Genomic DNA, 19,329 nt, shown 5'->3' on the forward strand with positions numbered 1-19,329 from the left:
CTATGTCTGATGTGATTAAGAAAATGCAGATTAAACTTTTAGCAGTAACAGACTATCAAATGTCTGAAAGCAAAAGTGATTTTCAGTGACCACCTGAAATCACTTGGCAGCAATGGTGACACCGAAGATTGGCTGCTCTTAAAATAAAGGGAATAGTAAACAATAGCTTATAATTTATTATTCTTTGATATATTATTAAGGGCCATATCCTGGCTCTGTAGGCACAAGTCCAGTTATCCCAGATTTAACATGGGTAACTTTGTATCTTAAACCAGAATATGTCCCAAAATAGCAAAAACTGAAAAAATGCAATACGACTGGATGTTTGTATTTTATAATGACTGCATTGGATGAAACATGTTTGTAGGTTGCTCTTCTCCTTGTGGTTTTTGTAGTCACTAGGGGTTTTTGCATAACAGCTCTATTTTGCATTTCTACACTACCTTCCGCTAAGTGATCTCAATGCAATTTACAATTAATGAACTTAATCTTACAGCACCCCAGTGAGGTAAGGAACACAAACACACACAAGGAAAAACTGAAGCATACATTTAACTTAACACACTATGAGCTGTCTCCATGAAGTTAACTGGGCCCACATTGCACAGAATTCAGCATGTGCTTAAGTCTTTGCAGGACTGGGGTCAATGTACTTAAATTATTTGCCACTGTCTTCCAGTCAGTAGGTAGTAAAACTGAGAACAGACCCAGATCTGCCTACTTCTCTACTCTCAACACTGATAATTCTTTTAATCTTCTGTTTTTAAGTCCACCATGGACAGAGAAATCAGTTGCTCTAGGGATCATTTCAGAGTCAACATACCATGTGCCCCACTAACGATTAGGGTGACCAGATGTCCAGATTTTATAGGAACAGTCCCGATTTTGGGGTCTTTTTCTTACATAGGCTCCTATTACTCCCCCGCCCCCTGACCCAATTTTTCACATTTGCAGTTTGGTCACCCTACTAAGGATGCTAATCAGCTCAAATCATAGAGGAACCATTCAGTGACGTCCACAGGAAAAAAAAAATAAATACAAACAAGATATTTATCTAGGACAATACCTCCAGTACCATAAAGTGATGGAACAGCTGAAGTTTTCTGTTTATTTGTTAATTTCTGTACAGTGCTGTTGCTCTCAGACCTTCAAATAGAATGGTTTAAAAATACAAGTGTATATTATTGTTCCCAGCCTAGAGCCCCCCACTGACCTGAATACCTTGACAGAATTATTTCTTAGTAAATAAAGCACTGCAACCTTTCATTCACGCCATGCATAAGAGGAACTTATGAAAGGAAAAACTGTACTGGCTGATGCCAGGAAGCATCAGCCAAATGAACGAAAACCAAAGCAGAACCAGCTTCAGCGCTCCTCTCTGCCAGTTCTCAGATGGCTGACTGTACTTTACTTGATCAAAGCCTTGTGCCTCACAAGTAAACACACCCCTTGCATATCTTTAATCAAGTACAACCACCTCTCCTATTGCATAATACAATGCAGATTCTCTACGATTTGAAAAGGTCAGAGCTGCTAAAAAGGCATTTGTCAAGAGTTCCTCCACTTTTGAATTTGCTCTGCTCCCCTCATCTGCCAGAAACCAGATGTGTTAACCTTCAGGACATGGAAAATGTGGGTGTTTTTTAGTGTTGAGCATTAGGGGGGAAGGAGGCATACTAAGTGTTAAAGGGAAGGTATTATACCTGTCCTGGGGATCTTCTATTTTGTTGGCTGGTATGTATTTATTAGGGAGATAAGATAAATTAATGATGTTAGGTGCCCTAATTTAACACAAGAAGTGGGTGGTTATATATGCTTTTATAAATAAAAAGGAAATCATATACTGTGGTGATGAGAGCCTTATAAACACAAAAAGGGAGAAGATAAAAGAACTGTATAGTGCATTATCTGTGTTCAGGTTTTTTAAGTTTACTTCTCACACTAAAAAGAAAATTACAAAGCATTATAAGTGCTACATCTAAATTAATAAGAAAAGAGCAAAGCACTTTAAAAGGTGTTTTAGAGAGCATTTAGTGTCTTAGCTATATTAAAGAATGACTGACAATCCAATAGGAAGCTGCTGCTTTGGCAGCTGTTAGGACACACTGCAAAACAGGAGACAGTGAATATTGTTGCAAGGTAAATTTTGCTTACTTAAAAAAGGGTGCACATGTGTGTTAATTTAATCTAAACGGAAGGGCCCTGTATCCACCTTGGGCTGTCTCAACCCAGAAACCCTGACCCTAATTCACTCCTTCAGAGAGCCTTGAGCCCTACCAGAAAGTAACCAGGCATAAACATTACTAGTATGATTTTTTTAAAACAAGATAATGGTACCAGAGTTGACTTTACAATAAGTTCAAAAGGTTCCCAGTTTTGTATGGCTCAGATATTCCGGTAACAGCTGCATTTCCGGCCTGTATTCCCCGCCAGCAGACGGGGCACCTGCTGCCAGGTATTAGGGGAGCGCTAGCCAGGACAATGCACAGCATGATTATAGGGAAGAAGAAATAACGGGTACTTCCAAGCACGCAAAAGGCCAGTTCTGCAAACACGGTGCAGCCCACGCGCTCGGCGACTTGCAGCGGGACTCCGAGGCGTGGAAGGGCTGCGCCGGTGGCCCCCCAAGGGGTTCCCAGCCAGGATCGCCCCGGGGGCGCACACCCCGCAGCAGGCGGGCGCGGAAGCATTGCTAGAAGCTGAACTTTTGCATTTCCTGGCTCCGGTGCGCTGCGCCTGCCTCCGAGAGCAGGGTCGGGCTTCGGCTAGCAGCGGAACCAGACACAAAGCCCCACAACGGCTTGGCCCAAGCCCCGCACGAGAGCGAGCAGCACAGAGGCAGCCCAGGCCGCCGCTTCTGCAGCTGGATCGCTGGCGGCCCGACGCCGCGGGTGCAGGGAGCTCGCCTCGCACGTGGGGTGGAGGCTGGAGCTGTCAATGCAGCCGAGCTTTGTTCTCTGCGCGCCCCAGCCCCCTCCGCAAAGCTGCGGGGCTCATGCCCCTCCCACCCCCGCACGCCTCGGCCAGCTGGCGCGCTACTCACCGGCAGCGGGGAGCTTTGCTGTGGGCGGCAGCAGCCGGGTCCGGCTCGACAAACTTTCCCGCCAGCCGCGGCGGTTCCGCAGCCGCAGCCCGGCCCCGTCCGCGGGGGGAAGGCAGCGCAGCGCAGGGCGCGGCGAGGCGCAGCTACTGGGGCGCGGCGAGGGGAAGCGTTGGCTGCTACGCGCTGCTTTCGGTTTCACGGCAACTGCGCGCCCTGCTGCCTCGGGGGCTGGGGAGAGAAAGGGACATCGCGCCTCTGCCTGAGCCCGCGCGGGGCTCGGCTCCCACGGGGAGGGGCGGGCCATGCAGAACCGAGGGGGCTGCAGGGTCCAGGCCGCATTTAATAAGCAACCTCCTCCTGAAAAGGGCGCATGGTGGCTTTGTTCTCTACTCCCACCCCGCGAGCTCTAGCTCGTCTCTAGCCTCGTCGGCCAGAGACGCTCAAAGCGCTGTCGCTGCATGGACGGATTAAGCCCCACAACCCCTGGAGGCTGCAGGGAAAAGCCAAGCAGCTCTGTACGCGCTGAGCCTCCGGCATCACCCCACGCGGCACGTGCGGTAACAGCGTCGGGCAGAGCTGGGTGGGGTGAGAAACAACTGGCACGTATCTTTCAGCTCTAAAGACAATGGTCTTAAATTAAACAAAAGCAGCAAAGAATCCTGTGGCACCTTATAGACTAACAGACGTTTTGGAGCATGAGCTTCCGTGGGTGAATACCCACTTCTTCAGATGCATGTCAGAATTATTTCTTAGTAAATAAAGTACTGCAACCTTTCATTCACGCCATGCATAAGAGGAACTTATGAAAGGAAAAACTGTACTAGCTGATGCCAGGTATTCACCCACGAAAGCTCATGCTCCAAAACGTCTGTTAGTCTATAAGGTGCCACAGGATTCTTTGCTGCTTTTACAGATCCAGACTAACACGGCTATCCCTCTGATACTTAAATTATACAGTTACATGAGTGGGGGTTGGTTAAGGCCCCACTTTTGCAAAAGGTTAAATATGATTGTAACTTTATTCACGGTCCCGTGGAGGTCCTACTCCCATGTAAAAATTACACACCTGTTAAATCACTAAAGCCACCGGCCAAAATTTCAAATAATCTTATGAAATAAGTGTAACCAGTAGAAAAATATCACCCATTTCCAAAATGCAACTGGGTACATAGAACACAAACACCAGTAATGCTAAACAATGGTAGCATGTAACAACTCTGATTTTATACAGAAAGCAGTCTAGTATACTACCTAGTCAGACACCCACCCGTTTCACAAAATGTCTTGATAAATAGTATGATGCAGAAATGACACCACAAGGCATTTCCTAATTAAATCAAATCCACTACTACTCTACTTTTGCTATGTGCTGTTTAGATAATGTTCACTTTTATCCCAGAAGTGGCTGTTTTTCAGTGATGAAGTGCACCCAGCATACATACATACATAGTTTTAAGATTTGTTAAAACACCCTGACAGACGTGAATGAAAGACAACACGATAATAGTACATAGCAATGGAAAAGCACCATCAGACCAAGCTAATTCCCCTTCAAAGACTGAAGTGAGTTACCTGCTAGAGGAAGTAGCAAAATTAATTATTGCCCTGAATCTCCCAGTAGTTTTAAGGCATCCAAAAGGATCCAAAACATTGAAAATGACATTAGCAATCTGAAGTCAGGCATCCTTGCTGGTGGAGAATGGTACTGAGGAAGCAAGCTCTTCAAAGGGCTTCCATCAAAAGCTTCCTTAATTTAAGGAGCATTTAGAAGAGAAAACAACAGAAGAAAATAATAGTGTTGTTTTTTTTTTTAAAAGACAGGTTCAATTTTAGTCATCAACTCTGATAGTGTCTGAAGAGCTGTGCAAATAACTTCCATGCACTTCAAAAACATCTCTTTAATAGAATTCCTCATAAAGCACTTAAGCATGGCTTCCTATTCTTCTCTCCATTTAAAAAAAGCCAAGATTCATATTAATTTGTACCAGTCTATATAATTTTAGCAGAACCATATTGTATTGAGCTTATGTTTGTCCATTACCCTTCACTTACTGTCCTGCTCTCTGAAGACAAGTGTCTTTATCATGACCTCCTGTAACTACTTTCACAAACCAGAGTAAGAGCTGAATCCCTCTAACCAACTTTCAGTCTCAGTATGACTCTGCAAAATTTGTAATCTAACTACATTTACTAAAGTTACCCAATTTGTATATTAAAATAATAAAACGCTTGTTTTGCACACTCGCGATTTCTTTTAAAGGGCTATTTGACCTTATTAATTTTTTACAAAGACTCCAGAGCAATCCTTCAAATCCCTTCACTGGCTTTCCAGTTTAACACATTTTGAAGATCCTTGCCTTTCCTATAGTCTCTTCCTTATTGCAAGCACAAGCTATTCCTCTTATTACTCCCTTCATTCCTTGCTCTGAGCTTCACACCTTCTTTCAAGCTGCTTCCTCTCCTTTGCAGGCAAGATACACAAGTCACACTTTTCCAAGAGTCCCTCTTACAGTTGCAATGTCACTATGTCCATCTAGCCTCCCCCAAAACTTAACAGTTGCTCCATGTTTTACTTTATATGGACTAAGTTCTTCCAAGTGAGGACTGTCTTATAAGTGCTACATACACTTCCTTTACGGTACCAAAAGGTAATGTTCCAATTCATAATCAATGTTATTTAAAGCTGAACAACTAAGACTGGAACTTTGTGTGCCTCCATATTCCATTTCTATGAATCAGATTCTTGAACCTAGAAACACTTTGTCCAGATCATACCTTGCACTTTTAATTTTGCCATTCATTTTGAATAGTTGCTGTTTACATTTCTTTATTAACTGAAAATAAACAGTACAAAAGAGCTGTAAAGTTATATTGTTTCTGAACAATGTACAATTCACTATCTCTGTCAAACTTAATAAAAGTGTGCAATCATTTTATATTTCTTAAACGTGACAAAATTAAGACCATCTGAAAATTAGCTGAGTTCATTTCCTAAAGTAGTTATAAAAAGACAAAACCAGGAGATTAGTGGTATAGCAAAAACAAAATCTCCACTGAAATTAACACTATTGTATAATTTTATTTCTAATTATTAAAAAAATATAAGTGAATTCAGAAGATAATCACAGTATAAGGGCCCTAAAATTTCAGACCATTACAAGGTACATAAAAATAGAAGACACAGATTCCTTTAAAACTTTAATCCTTTGATTAAGCAGCAAGCATATCACTCTTCCAGGCAAAAACACTGTTTAAAAAACAACCTCCCACCCCAAAACGAGACGTGCAAACTGTATGCACATATTCTGCAAAGCACACAATAAAAAGGACATTGCTATGTACATATTTGTTTAGTACATCAACTGCTAGTTTCCCTACTGTGTGCCACAGTGTACGTAAACTAAAGTACACTACACGCTTGCCCCCCAAATACAGCACCTTTGCCTAGGTACAGAATATTTAAACAGGATTAAATTGAATTACAATGTACTGAACAGTTGATAGCAGTCAGTGGTGTCCAACTGTACTGCAACACTCAACATTTTGCATACTGAAATTCTATTGACAATAGACGAGACAAAAATTAGCAAAGGTACAGTACACACACCAGGGAGACTTGATATCAATACTTAAAAAAATACTGAAAGATGCATTCTACTTAGGTAACAATTAAAATTAGATATCTATTTAAACAGTTATGTCAAAATGCACAAGACAGGGTTCTTGTCAGCCTAAAAGTCTGAAGGTCAGCCAGACTTCATGTAGTTGTTTGAGGAGCCCTTTTGAGCCCCCCAAACAAAAAGTTCCAACCATCACAAAGAACTCTTCATAGTTTGTTTTACAATGCTGCTTTTCTTTCTGGAACAACCACTATCTAATGTCAATGTGGTGGCTGGGAATCTAATTTTGGTGTGAAAGAAAACCCTCAAAAGGGACTTTTGTACTCAGAGCTAAGAACATTAGCAGAGACAGATGTTTCAAAAAACAGAGTCTCCTAAGTTTACCATTTCTGGAAAGCGTTTTTAATGTAGAGTTGACACCATAACCACAATTAAGGCTAGATGTCTGATTTTAATATTTAACTTATAAATGTAGTAGATAAAAGGCTTCTACAAGAACAGAGAGTTATGGAATTATACTTAAAATATTCAAACACTGTTCCAGCTAAAAGAGCTTCTAGAACAGAGTGGTGGTCAATATGGGTGCAGGACACCGTGTTTAAAAGCAAACACTTTTCCATAGCTTGACCCAGTCCACACTGGCTCCCAAACAAACAGTAACTTTAAACACTTCCTTACCCAAGTTTCTGGCCTAGGTTTTTTAGGAGAGCTGACAAACTTACAACTTCACATTTTACCTTTCGGTCACTAAAGACGCAAATTATAATTTCAGATAATTGGGATAATTTAGTTTCTCCAGTGAAGTCCCCCAATGCCTAACCAAAAATTTTTAGAAGGATCAATAAACACCAAATGCAGACCTGCATTACTATTTAATTGTTTTGTATTTAATACAAATTTAAAAAAACCAAACCCAGATGGGGGAAGGGAAAGCTCAGATAACCATTTAGCCTTCTCTGAAATAAGGTTGTTTCACGTAGTCCTACCGTCACAACATTTGAGGACACATTCCCTGCTAATTGGCATGACCAGTATTTTAGTTAAAGCTTTAGATAAAGAGCAATAATACAGAGTAACTCTAGATATGACCATTTACAAAGGGATTAAAAACCACTGTACTTCAACTGTAAGTGTAATAAGCGGAGTAGCCACATTACAACAATGGTCATTAATGGTATTTTTCATCATCTCCTTGGACCTGGAAGTTGCTGGCACATCCACTTCCTAGAATTTTGCACTAGGAAATCAGATGCCTAGTATCAGAGGGTTTATAGGATTTGAACACACACTGCTAGATTTAACATGTTTGGTACAATAGCTGAGCAGATCTTCGGATTACTCTTTCAAAAGGAGTATTTAATGAGATAGTATCTTTTTAAAAAGAAAGTAAAGTCTGTTTTGAGAAAGCTATAAAAAAGTCTATAGTTTAAAAGTGCATGAAATACTTCTATTGTATATCTGAACTGCAAACTATTAATTCTTGCACTCCTAACATAGGAAAACAAAAAAAATAACGCCCCCCCCCCAATTAATTTCTACTGTCAGTTAAGGAGTTGTCACAGTTCCTAAATCTGCCAGACTCTGCATTCCTGTACTAAGATGTTTCAATATAAAGAACTTTAATAAAATAAATAGAGTAAAAAAATCAATTAAACAAAATCTTGGTGCACAGAATATTTATTTGCTTAAGAGATTAGCTTCCTTCGACAGTTATTCATATGGATAAGGGCTGAACTGTAGGCATTGTTTTGCTGTACAAGTCTTCTGCACAGAAGATTCTTTTATATAGATAGTCGTTCACGTGGTTCCACTGCTAAGATTATTAGCTTGCTTCTCTGTGTAAAACTGCTTCACAATCCCTTGGAAGGCTTGCTCTTTTCTCCCCTTCATTATTTGAGAAAAGCGGACATTGATAAAATTTTAATCGAAGGAATTACGATAGTTCTGACCTATTTCACTTCTTTAGTGCAGAGTGGACTGTGATTCTGTCTGAATTCCAATAAGTGAGGGTGGCTGTTGGCCACTGACTGTGGATAATACCGGCCTTGGATTTAGACGAGGAGGCATAGAATTAGCTGGGCGGATCAGTGGTGGGGGGGGCTGGTTTAGGGTTGGTCTTGGCTGAATAAATCGAGCCTGTTGCTGAAGTGGCGGAGGCTGACGATGGAGAGCAGGAGCAGCTGGAAGCGTTGGACGAAGTAACGGAGGAGGCTGGTTCAAAGTTGCTACAGGGGTTGCTGGAGCAGATGCCTGTGCAGGAGGCGAAGGGCCTAAACACTGAGTGATCTGCGTGGCTTGTCCCTACACAAAGACAAAACGTTATGTAAAGAGAGCCATCCTGTCCAGAACAAAATGCAGTTCGGGTTGCCGGTGTCCACTATATAGAAAGCACAAGCTTTTTTTGACATTGAAAAAACAAAAAAGTTACTGAGCATTTTAATTTCTAAACTGCTGAATAGTGGAACTAAAAATAGAAGATTGTTTCGTCAATCTTTTTTTTTTAAACACATTAAATACAGTCATAAGAAATTCACTATTAGAGGCCCAATCCTGTTCCCAATGAAGCTTATGAGATCAAAATCAGGCCTTTAAGTACACTAGTGTATCACAATCAGATTAACCTTACATTATATTTCACTGAATTAAGTGCTATTCCTCAACTCATGCTTACTAATAAGTGATACACAAAACACACCTCATCTTCTTCATCAGTGCTCTTTCCTGATGGCACATTAGAAGTATTTTTTGTGTCCTCCCCTAAAGTAGAAGCATCACCATTAGAAGCCAGGGTTCCTTGTTCAGCTTCCCATTCCTGCAACACCTCCTCTAAGTTAAACCGACGCCTGTAGTTTACAAAGAAGTTCTTCACTTGGCCAACAGTCTTGTTGCCAATTACATCTGCAATAGCTTGAAAATCTTTACCATATTTGCGTACACCTGAAAGGCAAAAGTAAATAATACACCTGTGAAGGATCAGTCAAGCACAGCTATTTGTGAAGTATGTATACAAATATGGCTTTTCGGGCCTATAGCTAAGGGCTCACGTTAATTTTAAGGACCTCTCCATTAGAAGGTAGACTGTAGCTTCCATTTAGAATAAACAAACAAACCAACCAAAAAAATTCCCAGAAGACACACTGACTCTTATTCTTTCAAGGCTATCTTTGCAAGGAAATTATTCACTAGGGTTAGGGTTTGTCACTGATTTTTCTAAAGATCCTGGTAATTGATAGGGCCCTCTCTACAGCCACACAGGGCTGGTCTCTGATGTGTGAAATAGATCATTTCATATTTTGAAGGGGGAGAGAACAGTACTCTGTGACCTTTAACTGATGGTTACAAGTCTTCTTTGTAGGCTTCCTGCAACTAGCTGCATGCTAAGCCAGTGCTTTTCCCAAGAACCCATGTGGTATCTGACTGAAAGGAGCAGCAGAGTTCAACAGCATGAGTCTACTGACTCAGCACAAGGCAGAGCCAGGACACTAGAATTCTAATCCTGGCTCTGACACGTCCTTTGTGCCCTAAGGGGAACAGGCTAATAGCCTGTCATTTAGCTATTTATGAAATGGGGGAACAGCCCTCTGAATATAGGACAAATTGGCAGATATTCACTGGGCTTATTTGGAACAACTGCCCTAAAAAAAAAAAAAAAAAAAAGTGTTGGCAAAATAGCTCTCAGCAAAAGCAGCTGACACCCAATTCTCCTGCAGTGGGAGACTATGAATATGTGAAAGTAGAATGAATTATATTGTAAAAATAAGAATGGATTAAAGAAATGTTGTATGTACCTTTAAGCAGAAATAAGAAATGTTGAAATACAGGTGCCAGGAAAAGAAACATCAGGCATAAACAAGGGTGCTAATGGCGAAACATTAACAGAAGATCGGTAATAGTTAAGTAAGGAAATAAGATATGCATGCCTAGCCCAGGTAAACTTATCAGATTCTGCTTCCTTTGTTATCTTGTTAAGTTCTCCCCCTTTTATCTGTATAAACAAGATAATGTGAGTACCATGCAAGACACAAACTATCTGGATGTTATTAGCAGAGTGCTGTGCTAATAAAACAGAGTGGTCTGACAAACTATAAGTCCTGAGTCTAACTTTGACAATTTGGAGGTCCCATCAGGATGACAACCGTCTTCACTGGGGCTGTGTGATTTCTGACCGCTTTTGTAGGACGACCGTGGCAGCCGGCACCTGGGCATTTGGCCCGAGCGGTCCTCCATCAGAACGGAAAGGCGCACGACCACAGTGAAGTCTATGCCATTGAACCCGTTGGTTCCCACTCTGTTCTGGTAGGGATCCCGGAATCTGACATCAGGAATCTGGTCAGGTAATTATTTCTGTGTTTTGTCTGATTGAGGACTGTCCTGTCTCTGTGTCTATTCGTCCTCCTGTGGAGTGTTTGAGTCTGGGTGCCATCTCCGTCTAGGGATAGGCTGACCAAGGGGTTCCTGTCCCCGCAGTCTGAGTGAGTGGAATCTGCACAATTGCAGCCACACCGCACTTAGGGTAAAATCCTTGGTGTGAAAGTAAGGGTGATTGAGCAGTCGCCTGTGGGCTCCTTTTGTGTGTTGCACCGGGGATCGCTCGGACGAATCCGAATTTCCTTCTTGTGTGATTGTTGTGTAAAGTCCTCCTGTATGGGTAACCAGACGTCTAAGTCGGCACAGTTCCCTAAACGAACGCCGACTCATTTTATGTATTTTAGGATGGGTCCAGACTCCTGTAAAAAGGGTCTAGACTCCTGTAAATTTCTGGAAAAATGGTCTAGGCTAACTCAGGGGGATCCCAAAACTCAGTGGCCACTGTTAAAATCTTGGAACAAAGACCAAGTGGACATCTTAAAGGACAAACTTGGACAACCTAAAACTAAATTGGGTAAAGGAGAGGTTAATTGTTTCATGCAGTGGTGGGAAGAGGCAAATCGTAGGTGGACAAAATCAAAACTCGTCTCTCTCAAATATTCAAATAATAAGTTAAAAGCTTTATTAAAAGCCTCCTCTCCCACCACCAGACCAAGCGTTCCCCTTTACCCAGTTCTCAAAAAAAAAAAACCCACCCCGGATCGATCCCAACCCCCTTCATACTCCCATCTCATTGTAAAAAGGACAAAAAGCCCCTTTTTCTGTTCCCCTTTGTTGTCTGCCTCAGGGCTTGTCTACATCAGAAAGTTGCAGCGCTGGTGAGGGAGTTATAGCGCTGCAACTTTGAAGGTGTACACATCTGCAGGGCATCACCAGCGCTGCAACTCCCTGTTTGCAGCGCTGGCCGTACTCCCGTTTTGTCTCGGGTGTAGAGGATCCAGCGCTGGTGATCCAGCGCTGGTAATCCAATGTAGACACTTACCAGCGCTTTTCTTGACCTCCGTGGAAGGAGGAAGCCTCTGGTAATCAAGCTGGTCTCCTTTCCCGGTTTGCTCTCTCGTTCCCGGAACCCCGAGCAAGCAGGTCTCCTTCCCTGCGGTTTGCAGGGTGGCTCCGGGAACGCGAGAGCAAACCGCGGCGAAGCTGGTCTCCTTTCCCGGTTTGCTCTCGCGTTCCCGGAACCCCCCTTGAAGCCGCCCAACAGCGCTGCAGTGTGGCCACATCTAACACCACTTGCAGCGCTGGTTGCTGTAAGTGTGGCCACTCTGCAGCGCTGGCCCTATACAGCTGTACTAATACAGCTGTAACAACCAGCGCTGCAAAATTTTAGATGTAGACATGGCCTCAGAAACTGATTCTTTAGTGTTCCACTACCAATTCAGCAAGGGGGGGGGGGCCTCCTCAACTAGCCCCCACCCTTCCTGGTCCCTCTCCTTGAACATTTCTTTCAAAATTGTGAAGTGACCACAATAGCACTCACAAACAGTTCATTGGAAAAAAGCAGGATCGGGCTCAGACAAGCAGGCAAGCAACAGATAAGAAAACTGAAAAACAGGCTGGAAGCCCTAAGGGCATAGTGTCAGGAGTAAGAAAAGCAGTAAGTGCAGCATGAACCCCTAGAACAATACTTAAAATGGTGAAATCTGAAGTGATAAAGGTGTCATTTTGGGAGATAAACAAGTGATGGTGCACAACTTGAAAGAGCCCCAGACACTGTCTGGAAATGGTTGTTTGTTTGCCTGAGGACTCCATACATTTTTGAGAAGTTTGAAATGCTTGTGACATAACTAGGCAGCAGCAGTCCTTGTAACCGATTCCCTTCAGCTGGGCCATAGGACCAGGAGACCCAGAGACCAGGAATTTGTCTGTGGAAATATGTAAAGTTCTAAGAATCTATACCAGCACATTTGGTTTGTAAAACTCCTGTTTTCTAGGTGTGAGATAAATTGGTTTTGTTTTTGTTTTTAATGCCACTAAAAATTCATTTGACTCTTTAATTCAAAGTTGCAAAACTGACAGACCTTTTTGCAAGACACAGATAATTAGTGTTGTTTGGCTTTGGGATTTAGCATTTTACCCTTAAGGGGTAACTTGATTCTTTACAAAATTTAAAATGTTTTTAAATAAAGACCAAGTCATGGCTGCAATAGGGCAGTCAAAATCAGGAGAATAGGGAGAGATTCTGAAGTCTTTTTGTTTGGTTGGGTTTTTTTTTGTAACAATAGCAGATAAGAGCTGTAGTGAAAGAATAAGAAATTAACAGTGACCCTGTGAAGCAACAGCAGAGGTGAGGTGCACAAAACAAAAAGAAGCAATGTTAAAAACACTGAGCCTTAAAATGGCTCTGTGTAATCAGACTGTCACTTTGATAAGGGTACATGAAAACTCTTAAGAACAAAAGACACAGTTACACCTTATGTAAAAATTGATATGGCTAACGTTTAAAAAAAAGTTGTAGTATAGAAGGAATGTACATTTTCCCTAGGACATGTGCAGTGTGTATTGTAGAAAGGGGTAAAATAAATGCAAATGAAACATGCTACTCAATTAAAATCCTATTAGGGCTCCAAAAGCCGCAATAGACTGTGTTTTCTTTTTCAGATCTCTGTGTGTTTTTTAAGCAGGAGTTGAAAGTGGAAAGAAATCAAAACTCTGGTGGAAGCTGAATGTGTCCCTTTTACGACAGAGTCTCTGAGCTCTGCTGATGGCTTTGACTGTAAGCACTGATTTAGCTGAGTTCTCTATCAGTCTTGGCACTGAATGGCAAAAAGTTACCAATCATCTGTTAAAAGGTGAAAAGGTAACAGAGTTCCTTAAAAAAAAAAAAAACCCACACCAATGTGGGAAACGGAACCATTCATATTATACACGCAAATGGGGACATGTTAAGAATTGCCACTGCAGAAAAACACAACAGCTTACCATTGGTATAACATATTTTCTGTAGGGTCTCCCACAACTACTGGCATACTAATGTTACTACCCCTAATTGTTTTTGGTTTTAAATTGTATGTGTTTAATTGAAATGTTTAAAATGTGCTGGTGGATAAAACAAATGTATGCAAAGCTAAAGCCACAGGCCCAAATCACCTCCCAGTATTTTCTATTACGTGAACTAAATAAAAAGTGACACTGGCAATTAATAATCTTAGTGTCAAAAGGGGGATATGTAGGAGCAGGATTTTATAATGTCCCATAAGAATTAAAGTATAATTCGATTTCATCCTGCTAGCCACCCTTTTAAATAGCAGAAAAATGACCCTCTGGGACTATAGGATTCTGTTTTCCTATATGCATTACAAATTGGGCCCTCTCTAACTCTTTGTTTTAAGATTTAGGTAGTAAGAGACAGGATTCTCTATTGTGTATGTTAAGTAAATTAGAGAAACATTGAGGGCCTGGGTCTCAATATAAATTGTCTTGGTTATTAATTGTAAAACTTAGCAAGGTTTAATTTGCAATGCTTTTTTTTGCTCGATATAAAATACTACTGTTTGTATTCTCAATCTGTTTGTGTGAATGAGGAATGTATGCATCAGGAAAAGATAAGGTGTGAAGGCCATTGTTATAGCCAGAGTCAAGGAAGAAGTAGTAAAGAGACTTAAAGAACATCAAAGAATCATCAGGCACTGCTTACTACCCAGATGGCTGTCGGCTGTTAAACTGTCTAGCATCTCAGAGTGGATACATGCTTCGCAGTGTAAGAATGCACCACCCCCAGCGAACCAATCACCACCTCAGGACCATGCAGAGTCAATTGTGACTCCAGAAGAAGACACAGAGGAACAGCCTGCAATACCTTACAATCTACGTTCTCATAAGGGTTGCCAGAAGCAGATGACAACCTAAAGCAAGGCCCAAGAAGCAGCAGTAGCAAGCCTAGCGCCTGCTGCCTCGTGGACATAAAACTGTGACTGCAGTTTCCTCAGTTGAGGTTGTCAGAGCCAGAAGGGCCCTGCCTCCAACATGCTCCTCCGGTGGCACCTGTTCCTCAGCTGCTGGTGTCTTAAGGTCTGGGGAGTCCACAATGACAATTCTTTTATCCAGCAGCAAGTGTGGATAGCTCAGACCCTTATTATTTCTAAATGCTGGGTCTGCAGCCACATCCCAGCCCACTCTCAAACTGGTGTTCCTGTCCTGGCTATCCCACTCAATTCCCCAGACCTCACTGGAGGACCTTGTCCATTTAACACAATATGGAACAGTAATGACACCTGGGAAGAGGCTATTGGCAGTTCCTTTATCCCACTTGGGGGAGTAATACACCAGGCCAAAAGGCTCCTGAGGTTACAAGCAGTAGTTAAAATAATGGCAAATAAAACTGGAGAAAGTTTAAGAGCCCCGGCCAAAGAACCAGGGGCGATCCAACAGGTGGCCCTCCAAAACCGTCAGGCATTGGACATAGTGCTGGCGGCCAAAGGAGGGACCTGTGCTCTCATTGGAAAACAATGTTGTGTGTTTATACCTGACAATACCGATGAGGTAACAGATCGCTCTAGCCACTTAGAACAAATCGCATATCTTCCCCATGAAAAGCCGATTTCTTTATGGAAGTGGCTAAGTAACCTGTTCAATTTCTCTAGCATAGGAAACTGGTTGTTTCAGGGAGCCCTGACTATCCTGTTTGGAATCCTAATAATTTTTGTATGTTTTCAGTTAGTCTCCTGTTGTATCCAAAATCGTGTAAGGCATGCCACCCAGGTGACTGCCCCAAAACACAGTGCTAATATGATGATTTTGAACATTGCTGATAAACAAAGAGATAAAGAACAGTTAATACGTGGAACCCAGTAAAAGGTTGATCATGGCGTGAGCTTGACCAAAAGGAGGGATTGTGAAAGTAGAATGAATTATATTGTAAAAATAAGAATGGATTAAATAAATGTTGTATGTACTTTTAAGCAGAAATAAGAAATGTTGAAATACAGGTGCCAGGAAAAGAAACATCAGGCATGAACAAGGGGGCTAATGGCGAAACATTAACAGAAGATCGGTAATAGTTAAGTAAGGAAATAAGATATGCATGCCTAGCCCAGGTAAACTTATCAGATTCTGCTTCCTTTGTTATCTTGCTAAGTGCTCGCCCTTTTATCTGTATAAATAAGATAGTACCATGCAAGACACAAACTCTCATTATCTGGATGTTATTAGCAGAGCGCTGTGCTAATAAAACAGAGTGATCTGACAAACTGAGTCCTGAGTCTAACTTTGACAAATAGTTCAACTCTTCTCCCTTTCATTCATTTTTATATCAGTCAGTTTGAGTTGGGAGTGCCTCAACTTATTTCTCATCCTCCCCAAAATCCTAAAACTGCTTTTGGCATAAAAAAAAGTTAGTTATACCCGATTTTGTGGAAAAAATTTACTTGCCCATTCAAACACATTAAGGCTGGCTCTGTGTGCTTCTCTTTCCCAACACAATATACTAGCACTGAAAAATTCCATCTGTATCTTTGATGTCAGTTATCAAGGAATGGTCGATCAAATAAACAAAATACATGTATTTTAAATACCTGAATCAGGTCATCTCAAAGTGACATATTGAAGTTTACCAATTCTCCCTCAATTCAGTTTCCATTTTCTTAAAAACAAAGATATTTGAGTCTTTCTCCTTTTAATACATTAAAGGTAACCCTGAAGTTTCTCCTCTTTCCTGTTCTCAAGGGGAAAATCCTCATGTTCTCCTGCACTCTGGAGCTTTGCTTTTAGTTACTGTACTAAAAATGATATTTTTGATACCCAAAGGGTCCAAGAGTTTTGTACCTTTCAGCCTCCAGAGAGAGACCTACTTGCATTTTATAGCCTCGGATAAAAATTACTCTGCAGTAATCCATAAACTGGAGAAAGTTATATGATTTTTGCTTTCTGCTAGGGAACCTTTCATGTCATGAGCAAAATAAGATTTGACTTATGTAATGTGGAAAACTGCTGATGACTTTACCCATTCAGACTCCATTATAATACTTAAAGGACATGCATTTTCTTCCCCAATAGCAGAAAATTATATGCCAGATGTAATGTCTTATTTCAGAAAGGTGAAGTAAAGGATACAGAAGGAGAGATTCAAATTAGAAAATCTGAAATATATGCTCTTAGTAACTTGATAAAAAATGATATAACTTTGCTCTTTCTACTTTTCTTTTTGAATAAGTGCTTCTAATATGCAGTGTCTTGTTCGCTGCAGTGAATGTACAAGAGAAAAGTCTGTGCCAATAAGTAGTTTAACTACAGTTGAAGCTAAGTTGAAGCTTCAGTTTTAGCCATTAAGGGTCAAATAAAATTATGGCTGGTTCTGCACATATGTACTAGTAAGCTTCTACTCCCCACAGAGATCTGCGGGGGGGTGAGGGGGAGAAGGAGGAGGAGATGAGAGAGATCTGGCTGCAGGGAGTCACAGTGTGCAAGAGGAAGCAGTAGTGTTTCTAAAGAGGGTAAGTCTGGGCAAGAGAGAGACAACCATTTGCTCTGTGCACTGACAATGGCAGGAGATGAGAAAGTGATATACCTTTTCAAAGTATGCTCCCTCCAGTACTCCGTCTTCTGCCTGTCATAATAGATAGGGCATAACAGGAGAGCTTCACTAAGGCCAGGTCCACACTACCACTTACTTCAGCATAAATTACATCGCTCAGCAGTGTGAATACGCCACCCTCCTGAGCAACGTAAGTTACACCTACTTAAGCGCCAGTGTGGACAGTGCTATGGAAGTGGATCGGACAGAAGAACTTGTGGATCTAAAAGGCGGAGGAGGCCTGGAATTACTTCAAGTCAAAGTTGCAGAAACTATCAGAAGCCTCAAAGAATCCTGTGGCACCTTATAGACTAACAGACGTTTTGGAGCATGAGCTTTCGTGCGCGAATTCACCCACGAAAGCTCATGCTCCAAAACGTCTGTTAGTCTATAAGGTGCCACAGGATTCTTTGCTGCTTTTACAGATCCAGACTAGCACGGCTACCCCTCTGATACTTATCAGAAGCCTGCATCCCAAGAAAGGGGGGGAAAAAAATCATAGGCAGGAGTTGTAGACCAACCTAGATGAGCAAGCATCTCAGAGAGGTGATTAAGAAAAAGCAGAAAGCCTACGAGGAGTGGAAGATGGGAGGGATTAGCAAGGAAAGCTACCTTATTGAGGTCAGAACATGTAGGGATGAAGTGAGAAAGGCTAAAAGCCATGTAGAGTTGGATCTTGCAAAGGGAATTAAAACCAACAGTAAAAGGTTGTATAGCCATATAAATAAGAAGAACAAGAAAGAAGAAGTAGGACCACTAAACACTGAGGATGGAGTGGAGGTTAAGGATAATCTAGGCATGGCCCAATATCTAAATAAATACTTTGCCTCAGTCTTTAATAAGGCTAATGAGGAGCTTAGGGATAATGGAAGGATGACAAATGGGAATGAGGATATGGAGGTAGCTATTACCACATCTGAAGTAGAAGCCAAACTCGAACAGCTTAATGGGAGGTAAAATCGGAGAGCCCAGATAATCTTCATCCAAGAATATTAAAGGAACTGGCACATGAAATTGCAAGCCCATTAGCAAGAACTTTTAATGAATCAGTAAACTCAGAGGTTGTACCGTACGCTGGAGAATTGCTAACATAGTTCCTATTTTTAAGAAAGGGGGAAAAAGTGATCCAAGTAACTACAGGCCAGTTAGTTTGACATCTGTAGTATGTAAGGTCTTGGAAAAAATTTTGAAGGAGAAAGTAGTTAAGGACATTGAGGTCAATGGTAATTGGAAAAAAAATACAACATGGTTTTACAAAAGGTAGATCATGCCAAACCAACCTGATCTCCTTCTCTAAGAAGGTGACAGATTTTTTAGACAAAGGAAATGCAGTGGATCTAATTTTCCTCGATTTCAGTAAGGCATTTAACACAGTTCCACGTGGGGAATTATTAGTTAAATTGGAAAAGATGGGGATCAATATGAAAATTGAAAGGTGGATAAGGAACTGGTTAAAGGGGAGACTACAACGGGTCATACTGAAAGGTCAACTGTCAGGCTGGAAGGAGGTTACTAGTGGAGTTCCCCAGGGATCATTTTTGGGAACAATCTTATTTAATCTTTTTATTATTGACCTTGGCACAAGAAGTGGGAATGTGCTAATAAAATTTGCGGATGACACAAAGCTGGGAGGTATTGCTAACACAGAGAAGGACTGGGATATCATACAGGAAGACCTTGTAAACTGGAGTAATAGTAATAGGATGAAATTTAATAGTGAAAAGTGCAAGGTCATGAATTTAGGGATTAATAACAAGAATTTTAGTTATAAATTGGGGACTCATCAG

At 41.5% G+C, this 19,329-nt stretch overlaps 2 protein-coding genes across 8 annotated transcripts in view; both read right to left on the reverse strand.

The window, feature by feature from the left end:
* Window positions 1-3,157, reverse strand: part of TRAF5 (TNF receptor associated factor 5) — a 34,258-nt gene extending 31,101 nt beyond the window's left edge. The window contains exon 1 of one of the 2 annotated variants that reach the window (XM_030557583.1): window positions 3,044-3,157. The gene's annotated coding sequence lies outside the window, so the exon portion shown is untranslated. The remainder of the gene's footprint in view (window positions 1-3,043) is intronic. The other variant, XM_030557582.1, reaches the window with a different exon arrangement.
* A 2,940-nt stretch (window positions 3,158-6,097) lies between these two features.
* RCOR3 (REST corepressor 3) overlaps window positions 6,098-19,329 on the reverse strand; it is a 45,896-nt gene continuing 32,664 nt past the window's right edge. For 3 of the 6 annotated variants that reach the window (XM_030557585.1, XM_030557586.1, XM_030557587.1), the window contains 2 exons: window positions 9,359-9,600; window positions 6,098-8,964 (listed from right to left, as the gene is read on the reverse strand). In XM_030557585.1, the coding sequence (XP_030413445.1) occupies window positions 8,626-8,964; window positions 9,359-9,600 (581 nt within the window). In that variant the 3' untranslated portion in view covers window positions 6,098-8,625. Of the gene's footprint in view, window positions 8,965-9,358; window positions 9,601-19,329 lie in introns of those variants that run through there. The other 3 variants (XM_030557584.1, XM_030557588.1, XR_003999744.1) reach the window with 3 other exon arrangements.

The sequence above is a fragment of the Gopherus evgoodei genome, chromosome 3 (genome assembly GCF_007399415.2).
Source record: "Gopherus evgoodei ecotype Sinaloan lineage chromosome 3, rGopEvg1_v1.p, whole genome shotgun sequence".
In the NCBI taxonomy this organism is placed as follows: domain Eukaryota; kingdom Metazoa; phylum Chordata; order Testudines; family Testudinidae; genus Gopherus; species Gopherus evgoodei.